Genomic DNA, 21,194 nt, shown 5'->3' with positions numbered 1-21,194 from the left:
GCTCAGTGCCCAGCATTCCAGATGCTGCCAGCCAGCGAAAACGTGGACAAATATGTATCTTCTAAAAACATTCAAACGTGTGCGTGTTCTGATTCAGCGTTCAGTCCTGAAGGAGTAAATCCCAAATGCAGAGAAATGCCACTGAGAATACCCTGTCTCCAGCTCCTCAGAGCTTCACCTTCAGGACCGTGAGTTTACAGTTCAGACAGAGCACAAGGCAATGATAGGTCAGAGAGGGAGAAGCTGTCTTGTAGGCAACTAACCACGAGGGCTGCCACTGGCAGGAATTAGATGAGACAGATAGGCCAAGGGGTTGGCTCACAAATCCATTCTCTTTTTAATTTGATCCTATTCTCCCCAAAGGTAGCATAATAGCTTCATGCTTAATCATTTGGTTGGACTGGATGTCAGGGGTAATGTAATCTACCCAATCTCAACATCAGATTCTTTTAATAGATGGCCTTACATTTTTATTATGGAATCATCAGTCTCCAAAAAAGGTAAAGTCTGTAAATCCTTCCCTCTCATTAAATCATTCTCCACAATCACTATTGCAAAAATATTCCTTCCCAAGCCTGCTTCCATGAAGATCCTCTCTGTTCCTCAGTTTCTTTTTTCATCTCCTCATGACAACTTCACACTAGTCAACATTTCTGGAACTGGCTACTGTGTAAGGGCTCCTTTCACAACCTTGTTGACAACATACCTGAGTAGCGCTAGTTAATGTTGAACCTTCCAGAGCTGTGTATGGGGCCACCTACTTCCTTCCCATTGCCTCTCCTGCCACTAAACAGACATTTGGAGACATAATGACACAAGAAAACAAATTAAAAGGAGTGCATTAAATATTTGAACTCCTGCTTTGCTCAGGCGTATAGACAGGTGTTAGCAATGAGGAAGCCCCATGTAGGATTCTCTGGTGGAGGGGGAGGAGCATTTCATTATCCTCAAGGAAAGAAAGGCCTGGAGAATTTGTCCCTCTTGCTCCACTGCTGCCTCCCCCCCCCATATTCATCTCCTGTTTTGCTATGAACAAAAATTACTCTGCAGCTAATGATCAAACCAGACTAAAGCCAACCAAACTACCTTTGGCCTCATTAGTAAAAGAAAAAAAGTTAATTGCATTTCTGAGATTCCTGTAGTTTTATAATAAGATGTTGCTAATAGCACACGTATGGACTCTTAGAAATATTTGTCTTGACACTGTTCCTTTAATTACCCCGTGATGGAGTCACACATACACACACACACAATGGAATTCTGTCATAGACTGTCAGGGCATTCTTAACCATCTGGCTATGATGTCAAAGGATAACTGCTACATCAGGCGTGCACACACAGAGGAAAGAAGGAATCTCCATGTTGCCTGGACAGAGCTAGTTTTGCTAGTTTGCTTAATGCCAAGGAAGTCAGTTTATAATTAGGCATAATTAGCATTCCTATTTACTGCAACATTCTTTACCTTCAAGTCATGTGACACTTAAGTAGCCCCAAAGGAAATGAGAAATACTTCTGTTCCTGAAATGAAAATAAGCTCCTAGTGGTCACCTAAAAAGACAACCTGGCAGCTTGCATGAAGACAGGCTTTCAGAAGGAAGATCTGATCCAAGAACTTACAGAAAAAGAACACAGATGGAAACAAGAGTTTCTAACATCCAGTTTTTCAGGAGGGTAACCAGAGGATCTAGTGCATATGGGATTGGATGATTCCTAGGACTGGGAAGAGATTATGGAGCCGTTTGCCTATCTCAGCTTCATCGTAACCAAGTTATGACAGTTTTGTGGTAGCTGCTGTGAACTGAAAGTGCACGTGCATGTGTGGCACAGTGGAAAACAGGGGCACAGGACACACATCTGTATCCCAGAACACAGAAACATTTTGTTAGTACTGGCAACAGAAAGGTCAAACACAATAAGGTAGGAGTCCTTAAGGGTTTTTCTTTTTCCAGCATCAACATTTTAAACACAAAGATTTTTTTGCAGGTATACAGGTTTCCTGTGGTAATTACAATGGTACATGTAGAAAAACAGTATCAGGAGTGCACATTTAGCTTCCTTTGATAAAATTAGCAGACAGTACCATAGGTATTCTGCAATTACTGTGATAGACACCAATATAGAAACCATCCTGCTCCCTGTAAAGCCGCTCCAGATTGGGCCCATGGACCCTCCCCTTTCCAGTCCACCGTGGGAACAAGCTGCAGTGCTGGACCCCTTCCCACTGTGCTGCTAGGACTCCAGCCCTGTGGCTCTTGCCCAGGCACTTGGCTGCCACCTCAGGAATAAGCCATGGTGCTGAGCTTCTCCCTGCACTGCTGCTGGGGCTCCAGTGCCCAGGTGCTTGGCTACAGCTGTTGGAAGGCTGCAGGCTGGATGACAGTTTTACAGGCTGGATCTGGCCCACAGGCCATGTTGGATCTATTAAAGCCGAGTTGTCAAAAGTCCAGTTTAATTTCTGTCCCTCCCGTTAACAAAACCAGCTCTCTTTGAAGCTTGGAACAGTTGGAAACCTGTGATGACCCAAGAAAACCCAAGTACAACTTATGGATTCCAGTTCACACAGTGAAGCTGTTAGAATGAAAACCTGTATCATGGAATGGTTCCAAGTATGGAATTTAACTTTGCTGACAGAAACGGTGCCATGGCCTTAGTTTGGGAGGGTTAGTTGTCCATCATTATGTTATCATTTGGTATCTATTCAGGTAAGAAAGCACCTTGGGATAACAGACTGACTGAACCAGTTTACTCCAAACATGCCTGTAGAAACCTGGTGTCTAAAGTGGAAAATTACCAAATGCAGAATAACAAAGAAACTAAGGTGCTGGGAGAGGGAGAAGCAGGCATATAAACAGAGCCACACAGGAAGCTTAGGACAGGGAAGTGGAGAAGAGGAGACAGCCAGGCTTTCATAGCACAGGGCCAGTCCTGTTGCTAAGCTAAGCCAAGATAAGAGAATTGAGATGTCTTGAGGCTACAGAAATGTTGGTGGGGCAGCAAGATTCTTGAAGGGAATACAAGATAAGGGGGTCTCTACTCAAGAAGACTGTCTGAGGACCCCAGCTAAGGCAGTTCAGATTCTGCTCAAACTCCAGAGTTTAAAGTACACACAGCCCATTTAGGCAGGACCCTAACTTAACTGCCTAGACTGTGTCTCACTAGGAGCCAGCTCTGTGATGCTCATGTACGAGACCCCTTCCCAAATCTGTGCTGAGCAGCTGGGGTGCCTGCAGTCTTTGCTAGTTTTCAGCAAACAACCTCTGGTTTTAAGCCTGTGTATAGCTATTAGTCTGGAACAGAATGGCTGGTTTCCAGTTACAGCCTGAAAAGCGTTTAACTTATTCACGAGAATAGGAGTCAAATAGCTTAGGAGGTTATAGAAAGGGATTAAATGTTTGTATGGTGAAACAATGTCCATAGTCACATTATCTAGGATAAGGGTCACCAGGGCAGTGATCACTGTTTCAGGACATAACACAATCAATGGCTGGAATTAGAGAGAAAGCAGCAGCTATTCCCCAAAGCTTTTGACAGTGAGGACAGCATAGTCATAGCTGGCTACTGTCAGAGACTAGAAGACCCTCTGCCTTAGGGTCTCCCATCACCTTATTAAAGGAAGTGCAAAGGGAACCAGGGTGGGTTGAAGCACAGAGAGAGAGAAATCTTTTTATGACAAAACAGCTCTTTATTGATGCACACACTCTGCAGAACCAGTTACAGAAAGGGCCTTGGATTAATCTGCCTGAGAAAACACAACCTGTATCCACTGTGCTCTTACTAGCAGGCTAGCAGCCATGGGAAGGCTGGTTTCCTACAAAGCAGTGCATCGTGGCGAGTCAGGGCAGAGGTTACTCACATAAAACTTGTTCCTCAGCACACTGGAGTGATGGGGGCAGAAGAAGAACAATGCTACCAACTGAGGGGGGTGGGAGGCACAGTAAGGAGAAAGGCTGGTGACTCTTCAACACCAGAAAGGGAGCGAGGTGTACAAGAGTGATGCCCTCTCAGTATGTAGCTGACGCTCATGGCATAAGCGTTCTCCACCAGCCTTTCTGCAGACAGGTGTAGTAGATACTGTCCATGCTCAAAATAAGGCAAGAGACAGTCACCAGACCGTTGCTGCCAGCAGCTATGATAAGGTTCCAGACCCCACTCAGTTTGATCCTTCTCCTCTCACCCCTCACACAATTTAATCCACAAGGCCTTAGCATAAGAATTAACTGGTTCTCAGTAACAGTGAAGTCAACAGATGCTTTTAAGACTCCCTCCCCAAACCTACAGTAGACACAGTAGGATGCTGGTAGGGTCACCTCTTCTTGAAGCCATATTTCTTGCGTTCATAAAAGAGATCTGTCTTGGAACTACCCAGATTGACGATCTTAGGGCAGCCATCCCGCTACAAGGAAGCAAAGAGAAGAGGATATATGGTCAACATCAGGGCAAGCCAATCATGTACGTGGTAGCTTAAACACAGTGAGAAAGTCCCCACTCATTTCCACCCCATAATGCACTCCCTCAAAACACCATGCTAACAAACTTCCCATCAACTTCATTGGCACTAGCCTGCAGCATAGAGAAAGAGGCAAGGACGGAAGCCCTATTAACATTAACTAGGACATTCTCTTCCTCAGGGACAGCATGTAGAACAGTTCATGTAGCATCATCAGTTTAATGAGAGGGATGTTTAGTGCCCTGAGACTTGATTCCTTCTAAATTAGGATACATGGGATTTATGGGGACCACAGTAACAGCTTTCTCTACACAGAGTCCAGAGGAACTTTTAGCCATTAACAATCTGTCCCTGCACCTGCAGACTCCTCTCAGCTGTGCTTGTAGAAGCAGATCTCAGTCCTTCTTCCTCCCTCCCCGACTTTCTACACTGACCACTGTAAAGGTCGCACAGTCATTTTGGAAAAGCAAAGGTACCCATGGCAAGTATATTTAGGATAAGCCTCTGTACCCCAGTCCTACCAACAGGAAGTAAAGCCAGCTATGAGAAGAACTGTAAATGAAGAATAAATCAAAGGTGAGGCTGTGAGCTACAGAAGATCAGGAAACAATAAAACTGGACGGGTGCACATGTGTGCCAGAGAACATTTGTCAGTGGGTTACTCAGTCTGGCATCTGCATACCTCTTGAGGCTAAAAGGCTATTGCTGGAGATGGCAGCTGCACTATGCTGAGGGGCCAGCAGGCAAAGGAACACGCGTCTGTGGGTTCTGCATAAGCCTGAGTGGATTAGATTAGAAAGCCTCTGGGCAGGTGTCATCCTCTGCAGAGGCTGTGCCCACACTGCAATGCCAAAGCCTGTTGCAATCGAGGAGGACAGAGGTGGACAAGGAAAGGTGGCACAGAAACAGAAAGGAAAAATAACACAATCCTTTCCTTCTGCATGTGCACAATTTGCCTCTACCTATAGGCATGTGATTTCACTTTGAACCTCCGTAAGACTCTTCCAAATCATCCCTGCTTCAATCCAGGGGGGATCTGTAACAAAGCTGACAGCTTCATTACAGGACTACATTCATTCCTCCATGTCCTCAAGAACACGTGACATATGCTCATCATGCTCCTGTCCACAAGCAAGAAACCCCTTTCAGCCATCCAGAGCTTTCCAGGAGGGCAAAGCATAACTCTGGCTCATACTCTCCAGATAGTGTTATATCCCTCCCCCAGCTTCCTGCTAACAGAAGCCAGGCACTTTTACCAGCAGATCAGGCTCTAAGACATCCCACTTCATTCATTTGTTTTCTTGCTTTACATTCTTTTTCATGTGGGGGTGAATGTCAAGCATTTGATAAAGCAAGATTAACTCTTCCAACTCAAACCAGGGATTGCTAAATTTTCAGGCACAGAACTTGGCCAGTGAGGTTACACCCTGCTTTTCTAGTCCACATCAGCATAAGATACCTTTGACCCTTACTATTCCAGTTCTGGGTGCCCCCCCAGCTCTGTCAACATTTTTAATCCTACAGGAGATCCTGCTATTCCAAGTCTGAAATTCTACCTCAGTCTTCAGGTACAGAACAGCACTATCACTGCATCTAGGTCATTACTTAGCTCTGCTAACATACCTCAAATCTGACATTTATCTTCTGCTACCTCAGTCCCAGACTCTTTAGAACCAAACACCAACTCTGCACTGTAGGACTTCCTGCTATTTCAGTCCTGAGCCTCATCTGAGCCAGGTGTGTCAAACTGGACAAGAGTCTGGGACATGAACAAATTCCTAGTGGAGATCAAGTTGAAAAGTGCACAGATATGTCTTCTATTTCGTTACCCATCAAGCGTGGATTTAGGAGAAAGGCCAGTTACTGTATTCTCTGAACATTCACAAGAATGAAAAGGTATGGGCATTCTAATGGGGGGACAAATCATGACACAATAGAATTTAATCTTGTCAATTCTTATGAACAAGATAAGGTTAGGCCCCCCAAGACATGCATGAACAGAAGTTGCAAGAAGCAGAACTGGTATCTCAGTAGGTTGCATATATTAATTTAATACATACAAAACCAATGCCTTTATATGTTGTTTGATGACATTATGCTACTAGGGAGGCCATTCATAAAACAGAAATGGTGCCTTGAACACCTGTGTTCACTTAAAAAAAAAAATAGAACTCAAAACATTTGTCTGCAAGAGATGGGTTTCAGTCTCAGTACCCTGAAGAAATTTGAACTTTAAGACAACAGAACATGGTGGTTAAGTTTCACCCGCTTCATTTGGAAATGGCATTCTTTGTCATGCTCTGCCCTTGCTGTGAAGTTTGCACTGATAAACAACTGCTAAATTTCACCCAAAAAAGTGGCTGCATTTCAAGGCTGTGTGAGCAACTGTTTCATACAGTCATCAACACTGTTTAATCCTGCCACAGGAACGTTCATTATGCTAGAAAGGGGCCATCTCTGCCTAGGAATGCATTTACCAAAATGCACAGCATCCAGAAAAGAATTGAAAATGTCGTAAGCATATGAAATTAGACTACAATTAACAGAGCTGGAGTTTAGCCAAGACACCAGGGCCAAAAATCTTGTCAAAACCCCTGTGGAATTTTCAACTTCACAAATAGCTTTCGCTTTGTTTTTCATGTAGCCCAAAGGAAAACAGCAATTGTATAACAGCCTCTCATGTAGCACCACACGCAGATGGGATCATTGCTTTAAGCATTGCTTCCTTGGAGGAGTTTCTCCTACCAAAAAAACACTTTAGTAACATCTGAGAATTTCTGACTCCGCTAAAGCTTAGCCTGTGTGCTCTAATAAGACAAAATCTTTAAGTGATAATGCCACAGCTAACATGTGGTTGAAATGAACTGATATATGTATACAGTCTGTAAAGTACTATAGAATCCTCTAGTATGAAAGATACGATAGAGAAATAGAAAGGTACTTACTTTTACATTTCAAAGTGCTGTACAAAGATGACAAAGTACTGCTAAGCCAATATGGGGAAAAAGAGGCACACAACAGTGAAAGGACTAGTTCACTGCAACACTAAAAATACTAGCAGAGCTGGTGATAAAACCAAGGTGTCCCAGGTCACAGTCCCATGCTCATTCTTTTAGAGTGCAGTTTAAAGATAGCAATAATTATTAAATAGACATCATCTGGTCAATGACTTGACTGAGCTTTTGTATCCAACTTACATCCTTCTCCTGGATAGTGCACTCCTTGCAGTAGTAGGCATCGGAAACCCCAGGGCCCCCGCAGATCACACAGCGCCCTTGGTATGAGCCATAATTGCACTCATCACAGATGCGGACAAGTGTACAGGGCCGCACGTACGAGTCACAGATCACGCATTTGCCATCACCTATAAGCAGACCACAATCATCAGCTAAAGAACTTTCTCAACCATTCCACCCTAGAAATGGGACAGCTTCCTAACCAAGGAACTCCCCCCATACACTCTCAAATAATGGAGCTACGCTGTGAAATTTCATCTCTGGAGGCCATTCTGCACATGCTTGTTCATTCCAGAGAAGCCACAGCCAGCATAGCAATGCTTCCTTTTCAGTTCTTTTTGCTTTGCAATCAGAATCAGAGAAGGTGGTCAAGGCCACACCTCCTCTGCTAAGCTAACATTGCACAGAACTCCTCCTTGCGTCATACCCTACTTGGCCTTTATACTTTTCAACTAATTTAGCACCTGCAAAAGGTTGCTGGACAGACAGCACCACACTGCCTTTTCCTATAAGCGGACAGTAGTGGTGCAAGCTTCCCCAGCACACCCACATCAAGGAGAGCCTAGAGGTACTGTCTCCAAGGGATGAGAGGGATGGTCTGATATGAGAACAAGGGAAGGGGAGGGCATTTGATCCCGAGTCTCTGAGAAGGCCAAAGAGAGGGCAAATTTGTGTAAACAGCAACAAGGATTTCTGTGACGTGGATCCCTCCCAAGGAATGGAATGAAACCCAAGAACTCAGCCATCAGATGCCAAGGCCAGTCTCTGCTGTCCTGGACTCTGTCCAAATCACCGACCTAGAGATGAAAGACTTCATATCCTATTACCAGTCTCCTGAGCCATCTAATCCCTCCTCCCACTAACAGCTCATCTACCCTGCTCTTAAATCTGCAGGGACAGTCTTCAACTATCTCCTACAGGAATCTATTCCACTGCCCAGCTGCTCTTAAACACATTTCCCTAATGTCAGATTAAATTTCTCCACCTTTTGCTTCTTGTATTACTATTTTCTGAGGCAGAGGCTAACATTTCATTTATGTTGCATCCACACAGGGTTTACTAATAGACCACAGCCTCAAGCCACTCCCCCAAGGCATTTCTTTTATGCTTAATAAAGTCCTTGCTTCAGGTCATTTCTGTCATCTATTTTCTATGCTCCTGGGTTATAACTTGAGCCTCTGTCACACAGTAAAGGAGGCATTTTTCCCTATCTGTAAATGATCAGGTTATCCTTTTACAGCACAAATGGATTATTTACCATGAACCAATCAGTAACTCAGCACAGCCCCAGATAGCCCATTTCTTAATTACAAGAAAACACATTCTCTAACACTGTGTGCTTCTACGGCGCCCTCCATTTGAGCCGCGCCAACTGCTTTGCAAATATTCATGAATTACATCACCACACCCACTTGGACATTTCCCATTTGAAAGACTGACTTTAGTCACACCCCTGCTGGAAGCTGGTGGTTGAGCTGGAAATAGTATCTAGGTCCTGAATGCCACTTGTGTACTCTGACCACAAGGCCCAACTCTCAGGAAATTTTAGGCAGAAAGCACACTTACATTTTTCACACAGTCTTCCAATAGCTGCAAAAACAAACAGTAGAAAGAAGAAAGTTATTTTTTTGCAAAATAAGTAAACATGCATTTAAAAGCAAATAAATGCTTTAAAAAGGTCCATTTAAATCTGGAATCATTTAATAAAATACAAGGGTGGCTTTAACACAACAAGTGGATACACTTTAATGGTAAACAATAAGAATCATCCTAGACTTATTTGTGAAACCAGGATTTAGAGCTTACTATTTTCCACGTTAAATTCAATGGCACCCAGACACTTACAAAAAATGGCAGACTTCATTACCCAATTTCAACACTGGCAACATCATGGACTACAGAAAAACCCTGAAATACGTCTTGGCAGTCTTTCCATTGACTTTAGTGGGTCTGTATATATGAGGTTTCAAGGGAGGAAGTGACCTTTATTTAAAATGCCAGTAATTATTTCATAGTTTCATAGTTTTTAGGGACTGGAAGGGACCTTACAGCTCATCAGGTCCAGCCTCCCTGCACTTGGGTAGGAAAGATCTCTGGGATCTGATGACCCCAGCAAGATGGGTGTCAAAATGTTTTATGAAGACTATTCATATATTTAGTTTAGGGTTCTGGATATTAAGTTAATACTTTTAAAATAACTTCAAGAGTCACTTGTCTAAGATTTCCAGACACCATTAGATTTCATAGACATTATGATTTCCAAGGTCCCTGCCAACCCTAAAGTCCAGCCCCCTGCCCCAGGGGCAGGAAGTCAGCTGGGGTTACAGGATCCCAGCAAGAAAAACATCCAGGTTTCTCTTGAAGGCCTTCAAAGTAGGTGCTTGAATCACCTCCGGCGGCAGGCCATTCCAGACCTTGGGGGCTCAGACAGTAAAGAAGTTTTTCCTTATGTCCAGCCTGAAACGGTCTTGCAGGAGTTTATAACTGTTCGACTTCATCATCCATTGGAGTGCTCTGGTGAACAAACGTTCCCCCAGGTCCTGGTGAACACCTCTTGTAAAACTTATAGGTGGCCATCTGATCGCCCCTGAGCCTGCGCTTTTCCAGGCTGAGAAGTCCCATGGCTCTCAGCCTCTTGTCATAAGGTCTGTTTTCCTGACCTCTCATTATGCGCGTGGCTCTCCTCTGGACTCGTGTCAAGCTTCTCCACATCCTTTTTGAATTGCGGGACCCAAAACTGGATGCAATACTCTAGCTGCGGCCTCACCAAGGCCGAGTACAATGGGAGAATGACGTCCTGGGATTTGCTTGAGAAGCAACTATGGATGCAAGCCAGAGTTTTACTCGCTTTACTGGCTGCAGCATCATGGTGAAGGCTCATGTTCATCTTGTGGTCAATCCTGACCCCCAAGTCCCTCTTGTCCGTAGTGCTAGTCAACGTAGCACTGCCGAGCCTATAGACATGCTGCAGGTTTTTCCTCCCAAGGTGGAGAACCTTGTATTTTTCAGTGTTAAACACCATCAGGTTTTTGCCCACCCATTTACTGGGCCTGTCAAGGTCAGCCTGGATTACCCCCCTGTCCTCAGGTGTGGATGCTTTACCCCAAAGTTTGGTATCATTGGCGAACTTGGCCAGTCTGCTTCTGACTCCAATGTCCACATCATTAATGAAGAGGCTGAACAAAATAGGTCCAAGGACAGAGCCTTGAGGAACCCCACTAGTCACAGGGCACCATGACAATTGACTTCTGTCAACCACCACCCTCTGGGTCCGACCACAGAGCCAATTCCCCAGCCAGCAGATCATGGTGGACCTGAGGCCACAGTTGGCCAGTTTTGCCAAAAGGTGATCATGGGATACCAGATTGATGTCCTATATCTCAATTTTAAAAAAGCCTTCAATCTCTTCCCCCTTGTCCAGGTAATAGATAACACAGATGGATGAATGCAACAGACAGATAGTTATACAGGCAGTCCTCAACTTACAACGTTTCGAGTTACAACGTTTCACACTTACAACTTTTATAAATTGACACCGTTTCAACTTTCTGATGTCAGTTTAGACTTTACACTTGATTTGACACCACACCATGCCCATCTCCCTGGAGAACCTGTCCAAACTTCCTTGGACACTTTTTTTTAAGAAAGCAGACAAGACTCCAGAAAAACCTGCAGCCAAAACTCCTAAGGACTCCATCCAAGAGCCCTTCAAAAAGTCCACCAGTCACCTCAAAGAAGTCATTCCAAACCAGTGATTGTTATTTACAATATAAATACATTAATGTAGCTATATTACTTATCTATAATTGATTGAGTACAAAATTCTGGGTTATTTTTGGTGAAAATAGGGTATCAGGCCTTGCTTCAGGAACCAATCCCTCATTTATAACATTGTTTCCCATGGGAAAATTGGTTCCGAGTTACAACTTTTCGACTGAAGACTTGTTTTTCAGGAACCAACTGTATCATAAGTTCGAGGACTGCCTGTACACCCAAGTGATAATTACAGCAGAGGCCCAGCCTGCACTTCACTATGGTGTGTTGGTCAAATGATTCCAGATAGATAAATATCTACCAGGCTAGGATAATAGCCCTCAACCTTTTTAGGCTTAAGGCACCCCTCAGAAAGGTCAGTTCTGAGTTTTTTGTTGTTTCTTAATTACAGGAAAATGATAGAGAAATTCTTCTGTTACAAAAAACTCAGAAAGACTGTAAAGTCATAATGTTTTTGGTGCTACAGACTCTTATTTGAAACCACTGAGTTTATCATGTAAATCACATGTACGTGTTTGCACATCTAACACTGCTAAAATTGCATGGTACTCTGTGGCACCCTTAAATAGAATTTCATGGCACCCTGGTTAAGAATCACTTGGCTAGAGGAATAAGTCTTAGATACAGATAAGCCTCTCACCTTGAACATATAATGCCACTCTGAAAAAATGATGTGTTACTACCACTGATTGCTGTATTTGCCATTTCCCAAAGAGTGCAGATTAAATTAATTCCAAGAAGTAAATAATTTTTTTTTCTAACTAACCAGTCAGTGATTCAAAGGTCAAGTTAGGGCCTTGTTCATTCGTCTTATGCCTTGTCGCTATTAATAAAGACTTAGCACGCCAGATTCTAGCCTCAGTTTAAAAGCCAATGTGTGCACACAGTCATATCCAACAGCAAGAACTGCTCCTGCAATTGGAAAGAAATCACTGGGTCTCCTAATAAGCAACTCAGAAGATTCACCAGCTTGTTCTTTTGGCTGAGGTGACTACCAGGATGACAGAAGTAAAGAGTAGTAGAAAGGTATTATGTCAATGAAGCCAGTAGCTTTCCCTGGGCACCCGCTAGCCTCTTAGGTAAAGACTGATCACTGTATCAGCTTTTTAAATAATAGAGCTCTACTTAAACATTTAAAAACTAACATAAGCATGTTAAAGCTCACTGCTACTTTGGAGGTAGGTAGCACAGAAAGCTGTTGGATACGATTACAGCAATGGCACCTGCAGGGCAAAGGCACACAAAATTTGGGGGCAACTGAACCCCAAGCCTCTGGCCTTGGGCCTGTACGTAGGATGCCTGTCAAAAGACGCTGGAAACACCTGAAGCCCCTGGTGGGGGTGGAAGATGTTTCCTGGCTGTAGGGCCACGTATGGTTCTGGATTGACTCATGGATTTGGACTTGATTTGGCTTGGAACACAAAAAATGTCAATAAATAAATAAATAAATAATTGGTCCAAACTGGGAGTATGGTCACAAGCCCACGTAGGAGAGACTTATTCCTTCCCGGCACAGAAGACACCAAAAAGCTTGGGCACGGGCCTGAGGCCTGCTCTGCCACTGCCCCAGGGAGGGGGAGACCCCTCAGGCCAGGGGCACGTGTCAGCAGGACCAGAGTTTAAGAGTAAGCTGGGAGCACCCTTTTGGGATGAATACCAGGCCAGCGGCCCCTCCTCCAGCCCCGTGCGGGGAAAGCCCAGGCCCCCCGTGCCCTCGGGGCAGCGGCTCCGAGTCATTTCTGGATTCGTTTAGCTCAGGACGGCGCGGAAAGGCCGCAGCTCCGAGCGCCCGCGCACTTTTTTGCTATAGAAAAATGCGAGCCACCCTCCCGCTGCGCAGCCCCGCGCCCCAGGGAGGCTGAGCAGAGCCCGGCGCCGGCGCCGCCGCCCCGTGCACGTGTGGCCGCCCCGCGCTTCCGGCGCCATTCAGGCGGGAGCGGCGCCGGACGCGTGACGTGGGGTAGGCGCCGGCGGGGTACGGACCCGCGGGGACCCCGCACGCACCCACGCCCGCCTGCTTGCGGCAGAAGATCAGATCCGGGTGGTGCTTGGCCATGTCTCCCCGCCACGCCGCGCGCCACCACCACCGTTCTGTCCTTTCGCCTTTGACCTCTGGGTCCTGTCAGGGGGGTGGAGCCCTCTCACGGGGCACCTCCCCGCGCTGCCTGCTGGTGGCGGCTAAATCTCCTGGCACCGCCTGGCTCCCGCTGAGCAACCCCTGACCTCGCACTCCACGCGCTACCAGCCAGGCCCCCCGCCCGCCCGCAGTCGCCTGCGATACCACCCTGCCAGGACCCGCGGCTCCATCCTGCCTCCTGCCCGCCGCGCGCGCGCCCCCCTTCCCCCTGTCGTCCGCGCTTCTCTTAAAGCGGGTCGTGACGTCATCAGCACGCGACCTCATCTTTGTCAGTGAACAAAATGGCGCCGTACTGTGTCCTGGCGGCTCGGCTAAGGGTGAGTGTGGTGGGGTTCGGTCTGGAGGTGGCTGCAGGTTGGGAGCAAACCCGGCCTGGGGCTGTGGGGCGAGCTGGGTGGACGCTGGGAGGTTCGTTGCCGCCGGCGCGGGGCCTCCGCGCCCCTGCCCTCCCCTCCCCACCCCCCGAGGTCAGCGTGTCCCTCGCGCCTCCCCGGCCCTGTTTTTATGGTGACCGCCCCTCCCCGGGAGCGGGTGGCGGGGCAGGCCTCTCTCGGGGGCCGCGGGAGCTGCCCGGCGTTCAAGGTGAGGGCAAGGTGAATGGGGGCCGTGGCCCAGGGGCAGCCCGGATCCGCCTTAGTGGGGGGTGGGGCCGCCTTGGCTCAGGCCCTGCCCGCCGCCGGAGGGGCGGCAGGCGGCCCGGGCAGCGCCGCTGTGGGCGGGCGCTCGGGCTGGTGGAGGGCGCTGGGTTGTCACGAGGAATGGTAGTAATATGCAAGAGACATGTGTGCAAGTGCAGGGCTCAGCTGCTTCTTCTCTTGTCCTGGGCATGGAGTAGTAGAGCCAGGCTGCTGCAGCTCCTGCTGGCTCACCTACTGTGCCCTGTCTCCTGCTTTTTTTGCCCCTGTGCTTGGCAGGTGCCAGCTGCCACTAGAAGTCAGGACACCCCATAGGAAAAGCCTGCATGGACCGTGAACTAGGCAAAACAAAGCAGGGGCTGGGGGGTGGGACACAAACCTGCTTTGCTTTCTCTTTCTAACTAGTAAGAACTTGTGTTGGTTTGTGCCCTTGAGATGCTGTATCCACAGTGACCTCTAAAAATTACAGCCCCTTTTGACATGAGCTCCCTATTGTCTTTTGTGCTAAAGCCATCATTTGTATGTCTAGAGTTGTGGTTAGCAATGAGGTCCTCTGGAGGTGGAGGATACACGTTTGCATTTTAGGACTCAAAAGTTGACTCCAGCAGAGGTCAAATGAGAGGCTCTACTTGAGACCCAGTCTTAGGTGATCTAGGTTTCACTTCCTGCTTTGACCTTGGCTAACCCTTTGTTGCAGTAGTTATTGTAAAGTAACTGCTTGCCTTCAGAGCTGTGCAAGAACATTTTAAATCTTGATCCATATTTTTAAAGTATCTAACTTGCTTACATGAAGGTCCTACAGAAAGATGTTCTTTTCTTCCTTAAACTGGGTAAAAGAACTAAACGGTGCAATTTAATTTTGATTCAGAACAAATAGAAATGTTTTACATACAATGGGGTGGATTTGTGGAATCCATTGCTCCAAGAGATGGTCTAGTTTAAAGATAAAATTAGGTTTTTATGAAAAGGATTGATTGTTAAATGGTAAGTACGCAAACAAATGGAAGGGTAATCGGCAGGAATCCTGGCTTTCTCTGTTTTTAAAACGGCGAAATAAAAAAAAATCACAAATTCTCTGGTTAAAATGCCCAAAATTGCATTTTTCCACAATTAAAATGAAACGTTGTGTTCAACCGATATAGATTGATAGTTATCAGTTGAACACAATGTTTTATTAATATGTTTACAATTTTAAAGCAATTTAGAAGCCTACCAGTGCCTCAATTACTATAATAAAATAAATTCTAAATACCTATAAATTCTGTCATTTTCATTTTTCTTTTGGGAGGGTTTTTATACTGTTAAATCAGAGCTCCCCCTAACCCCCTTTGCTCACCAGGATGCGAGTCCAGCTGCTTCCTTCCCCCCCCCCTCCCCCCCGGTGTTTTGTGGCGCTGATCAGCCCTGATATACTAATGCTGTACCCATGCTGTTGCTCTTCACAGCACCCTGCCGCCCTGCTGGTGCCCCTCTTTCCCCATGTCCCCTCCCTTCTCCCCCTTCCCCCCCCCAGCCCTGCTGAAGGGGGACCCTAGCTGCCAGAGCTACAGGGCCAGGGACCCAGGGCCACAACCCCCTGGCCCTTCCAGTAGTGCCCAAGTCCCAGCTGCCACCTGTGGGAGGCAGCAGCTGCTGTAACCTGAGCAGAGCACAGAGCCCAGCTCCCCCTCCCTCCACAGGGGGCACAACTCTATCTCACCACCTCCACTGCTGCCTGGTGGGCAGGGGGTACCTCACCTTGGCAATGTGGGGCTACCAGTAGCAGCACCAAGCTTCCTTACCCTACCATACTGGGTCTGGCCTGCCAGAATGCTGAGGTCCCAGGTGGAGAACAGCAGGGCATGGAGCCCTGAGCCTGCAGAGGGCAGCCTGTACCTGCCCCCACCCTGCGCACAAATTTGGGGGACACATGCCCATCCCCAGGAATGCACACAGCAGCAGGGAGCCAGTCTCCCCACTGTCCCCCAAATGAGCTGTTCATGGCTTCGTCCCACTCCCCACCTGGGCCGTGCGGCCATGCATTCTGGCCCAGGGCTCCAAGCCCCATGGTCCACATACTGCCCCAGCTGGGCAGCGCTCCCAGCCCTGCCCAGCTCCTTCCCTCAATATGGGGGCTTTCACCCCCTGCCCCCCAACTTACCTGCTGGAGCTGTGGAAGCTCTCTCCATGCTGCTGTGTGCATGTGTGTGTGCATGCATGTGGCACCCCCTGCCTGATTGCCCTCCTGCTCCCTCTAGCCCAGGGGTGGGCAATTATTTCGGGTGGAGGGCCGCTTACTAAGTTTTGGCAAGCCATCGAGGGCCGCATGGCAGGCAGCCAGGGGCAGATAAGTATTAATTTTCTAAAATTTTAGGGACCCCACGGGCCAGATAGAATGGCCTGGCAGGCTGCATATGGCTCACGGGCCGCACTTTGCCCATCCCTGCTATAGCCCCTTGCAGGCTGGAACTCTGCAAGCCTGCAAGGGGAAACCCATTATTTCCAGCATTTTTCTCCTTTAAAGGGAAAATCCAGGTTTTACTGTGTTTTTTTTTTTTTGTTTTTGTTTTTTGTTTTTTCCATGGTGAATAGAAAACACGGATCCCTGGGAATCAGATTTGCTTTTGTAGGTGGAGATGAATCTTTACCTTTGGATATAATTATGCATACGATAAAGGACTATATAAGAGTAACCTCAATTCTGGTAATACCTTCAGTATAATATATGACAGATATTGCAGTGTAAAGCAATGCCGGAAAACACTGTAAGAGGTAAAGAACTGTAAATTGTAAAGGGGCAATTAACCTTGGCGGAGTTTAACTGTCTGTACTAGAGTTTGCCAGGTATACTGTCCATTAGCCCCATATACAGATCTGATACCAGTAGTGGCTGCAAGAAGTCAGGATCTGTTTCAGGATCTCATCTAAAAAGTGGCAACTGTGGCAAAATACTGTCTCTTGCACAGTGTTTGAGAATTGTGGATTTGGAGAGAACAGCAAAAGCAAATGGATCTCTTACAGATCTTTCTGTATACCTAGGTTTTCATTCGTGGTCTTGTTACAAAGTGCTAAAGCTGCTTGGTGGGAGGTAGTACTGTATGCTTGCAGGAAAAGTGGAAGCTTGGAACATGATTATAGCTGCTACTCAAATCCAAAATGAGGTGGGCCTGCAAAATTACTTCCACATGTTAATTTACGTTCCACTATAAGAAATGCACTATTAAGCCAACCGGTGTCTGGAAACAGCAACCTTCTAGGTCAGTGGTTCTCAACCTTTTTAGACTCAAATCACCCCTGCTGGCTCTGAGCTTTCACTAGTTTTTTTGACTACAGAAAATTAATAGAAGCAATTCCTTGCCAAAACTCAGAAAATGAGTTGGAGGTCTGAGCAGTAAAATGAGGTGAAGGGTGGTGAAAAGAATCTAACCAGACCAGAAACTGCTGAAACAGGCTTCCGAAACAAGAGTTGGATATCAGTGGGTACAACGTTTTCCTCTCTTTGCTAAGCCAGAAAGCTAGAAGCAACAACAGTCCTCACAGCTGACCTCTTAATAAGGAGGTCAGAATGCTGCTAACACCATGGATTCCCATTTGAGATCTGAATTTATCTTGTGAACCATGGTTGTACACCTAACAGTGCCAACATTGTATGGCACCCTGCAGTACCCTTGACGAGATCTCAAGGCACCTCCGGGTACTATGGCGCCCTGGTTGAGAATCTCTGCTCTTAAGGTTGGGGGAAAAACCAAAAATGATTATTTTTGTGATAGCCCCACCCTGGCCAACACTGAGACTATAAGGATGGCTCATGTTTAAAAGCCATCCATGGCCTGTCCAGTGAGTGTCTGACTTGCAAGGTGGGAGGGGAGAGCAGACAGGCTATCCACTTCCTCTCTGTGTAGAATATCTACAGCATTCTATAAACAAGGGTTTCCTCAACTGTGATGCCCTAGATACAGGTGCATTCACCACAGTTTCTGTTTTGTTATGAATAGGAGCTTAGCTTCCTGGATTTCTCTAACAGATATCCAGTGCTCTTCACAGAATTTACTTGATCAAATTCCAATTTCAGAAGCTAGTATCTTTCTGTACGTGGATGTTGGCTCTGGGCAGCTTAACGCAGGGCAAGAAATGGCTTGGGGATTTCTTTTAAAGTCAAGACAGGATCAAAAATGTGACCCGATTACCAGTTTGTCAACAGATAAAGGAAGTCTTCCTTGCTTTAAATGCTCATCTTTTCTTTAAATGCCCAAATGCTCATGTTGAGGGACTAAAAGCTTTCTAGTGCTCACTGGAGAGAGGTGGAAGAGGGAAGGTTTCTATTCTAGAGGTCTAGAGAAAGGGAGGTCCTCATGTTAAACACTGGATGCAAAAGGGGAGAAGCCTCAGCAAAGCATTTGACAGCTCATTCATCCAGAATTTTAAGGTTTGTCTGCAGTGGGACTTTATGCCAGAATAAGATATGGTATGACTTTCAGAATGCCATAGGTATTCCAGTACTATTTCCCATGTGGACCCAGATACTGATCAGTATAGACGACTCTGTGGCTGTCAGCAAATCCATTTGTTTTAATACTGTGAGATTCTTCTACACTCCCAGGATGGAGATTAATCATTGATTACCCTATTTCTAATGGTGGGTGGCTTCATCATACAGGTCACAGTCACAAAAAAGGGCGTAAGACTCCTGGCATGGGTGTGGGTAGGGGGAAGCAGTGACAGAGCAGGGCTGGAAGCTGTTAGGGTGCTGAACTTCAGAGGATGCTTCAAGTGGTGTCTGGTAGTCTTAAAATCCCCTCATGTGGAGGTGGGAATGAGGGCCCAAACAAGCTTCTAAAGATTTATGAGGAGGAGATGGGAGGAAGCTGGGCAGCCACATGAACGTGTGGCAGAATTGGGGGCCCTTTTAGGCCTTTCAAGGCTTGCCAAAGTTGGATGCTTTTTAGCTGAAGATGATATGAAGGTTTACAGGAAGAGGGGAAAGTTCCTGCATTATTGTAGAATTTTAGGGTTGGGAGCAGGAGTTTTTCTTCAATGAGATGCTGGAGTACTTTGGGTTTTTTCTTCCTCTGCAGCACTGAGACTCTCACAATTACCCCAAGAGTCTTTGTGGGGTAAAGACCATAAGGTCAGTAACAGAATAGTTGATGTGGACTGGGTAAATAGTTGAAGAGATCAAAGAAAAAACATTGTGTGCCTGGCCAAAAGTCAGCATATGCACTTTGAGCAGTGGGGGATATCTGTCAGTAAGAAAATTGTTTCACTTTGTAATTCACAATGCACTATGGTTTTACATTTCAAAAAAGGAGGGTCAGGTGCTGTGTTTTATTGACTAAATCAGACTTGCACCTTTTTAAAAATACAAAGAAGACGACTGTTTATGTTCTCTTTTATGGTGTATGCTTTGGCAGTCTTAGATCTTTTTTTGTCTATTACAGAAATTCGCAAGCATGAAGTCAGATGTAAGCCCAGTTCTGGGTCTGGCTGGGTTGTGGGTGGTTCCAGTAGTGTCCCCAGACATAGAGCAAGAACCATACAGCTGGACAGCTGGCAGACTGTCGTGTCGTGTCGTGTCGTGTCGTGTCGTGTCGTGTCGTGTCGTGTCGTGTCGTGTCGTGTCGTGTCGTGTCGTGTCGTGTCGTGTCGTGTCGTGTCTCCTCCCCCCCATCTCTCCTTTTCTTCCCTGTGTAGACATAACAAAGCAAAATGCTCCAAAATAGCTAGTTTCCCCCCCCTTCCCTGCTCTACCTTTTATTTTCCTAATTTCCACCTATTTTACATTCTCACTGACATCCTGTCACATGTTTAGCTTCTTTCATTCCTTGGAATCTCAGAACAGTAGAGACTTCCTATGCTTGAAGAAGAGCAACTGCGCCCGAAAGCTTCTAAAGAACTTTTTTCCAAATATTCAGTTGGTCTAATAAAAGATATCACATCTATGCAAAGAACCTTCCCTGCCAAAATAGCACTTCATTTAAAGAGGCTCTGTTTTGGAGCACCTCAGCCAGTTTTGGAGCATTTCAAAAGGCTTTCACGCTTGTACATATGGCCCTTTGGAAGGTTTCAAAAGCATTTTTTAATGTTTCAGATATTACATCTGTCCACATCTTAATGGTCCAAATGGTATTCCCCCCCCCCCCCACACACACACACACACACACACGCGCACGAAGTAGCCCCATATTACTTGCATACTACTTGTTTTGTAGCTGTGTGATGAGGACACATTGATCTCTTCCACTGTCACAGAACTGATTGAGATTTCAGTCTGCTGTTGTCTCAGTTTCCTAGACTACTTGAACCTTTTCAGGTCCTGACACTGCTGAAAGTGATACTGCAAAAGCAACATAATAAGGTTGAGAGAGCAACTGGTTGTGATAATCCTGCATCAGTAGTTCACAGTTCTTTAGTCAATATTTTGGAGACTGTTGTGCAAAATGTGTTGTAAAGATAGCAACAGGAAAAATAAAATGGTTGTTGTGATAGGTACAGGAGAAGCCTTTAGCAAGAGATGGCTATCCCAGTGTAATGGGGAGGAGGACTAGAAGTGTCAGGTGGAAAGCTAAGTGATCATAGACAGATTCATAGATGTTGGGGTCGGAAGGGACCTCAATAGATCATCGAGTCCAACCCCCTGCATAGGCAGGAAAGAGTGCTGGGTCTAGATGACCCCAGCTAGATGCATATCCAACCTCCTCTTGAAGACCCCCAGGGTAGGGGAGAGCACCACCTCCCTTGGGAGCCCGTTCCAGACCTTGGCCACTCGAACTGTGAAGAAGTTCTTCCTAATGTCTAGTCTAAATCTGCTCTCTGCTAGCTTGTGGCCAGTATTTCTTGTAACCCCCGGGGGCGCCTTGGTGAATAAAACCTCGCCAATTCCCTTCTGTGCCCCTGTGATGAACTTATAGGCAGCCGCAAGGTCACCTCTCAACCTTCTCTTGCGGAGGCTGAAAAGGTCCAAGTTCTCTAGTCTCTCCTCGTAGGGC

The 21,194-nt window shown here is 46.3% G+C and overlaps 2 protein-coding genes across 2 annotated transcripts in view; one reads left to right on the top strand and one right to left on the bottom strand.

The window, feature by feature from the left end:
- Nucleotides 1-3,661: 3,661 nt before the first annotated feature.
- On the bottom strand, nucleotides 3,662-13,687 carry PHF5A (PHD finger protein 5A). The gene is made up of 4 exons (XM_006258978.4): nucleotides 13,462-13,687; nucleotides 9,250-9,273; nucleotides 7,645-7,811; nucleotides 3,662-4,393 (listed from the first exon to the last, which is right to left on the bottom strand). Exons 1-4 carry the CDS (start codon nucleotides 13,511-13,513, stop codon nucleotides 4,304-4,306), a joined length of 333 nt encoding a protein of 110 aa, XP_006259040.1. The 5' UTR covers nucleotides 13,514-13,687; the 3' UTR covers nucleotides 3,662-4,303.
- Nucleotides 13,688-13,804: 117 nt separating this feature from the next.
- The window catches only part of ACO2 (aconitase 2), a 32,643-nt gene continuing 25,253 nt past the window's right edge, over nucleotides 13,805-21,194 (top strand). Inside the window, exon 1 of the mRNA XM_006258977.4 lies at nucleotides 13,805-13,911. Within this exon, the coding sequence (XP_006259039.1) occupies nucleotides 13,876-13,911 (36 nt within the window). The 5' untranslated portion in view covers nucleotides 13,805-13,875. The remainder of the gene's footprint in view (nucleotides 13,912-21,194) is intronic.

This window comes from Alligator mississippiensis, chromosome 4 (assembly GCF_030867095.1).
Source record: "Alligator mississippiensis isolate rAllMis1 chromosome 4, rAllMis1, whole genome shotgun sequence".
NCBI classification, from domain to species: Eukaryota; Metazoa; Chordata; order Crocodylia; family Alligatoridae; genus Alligator; species Alligator mississippiensis.
This window is presented reverse-complemented; position numbering and strand designations above follow the sequence as displayed.

Coding starts and splice junctions, on each gene's coding strand:
- PHF5A (XM_006258978.4), bottom strand. CDS start 13,513: ATGGCCAAGCACCACCCGGATCTGATCTTCTGCCGCAAGCAGGCGGGC. Junction 9,274..13,461: donor CCGCAAGCAGGCGGGCGTGG/GTGCGTGCGGGG, acceptor TTGTTTTTGCAG/CTATTGGAAGACTGTGTGAA. Junction 7,812..9,249: donor TGGAAGACTGTGTGAAAAAT/GTAAGTGTGCTT, acceptor GTCTGCTTATAG/GTGATGGCAAATGCGTGATC.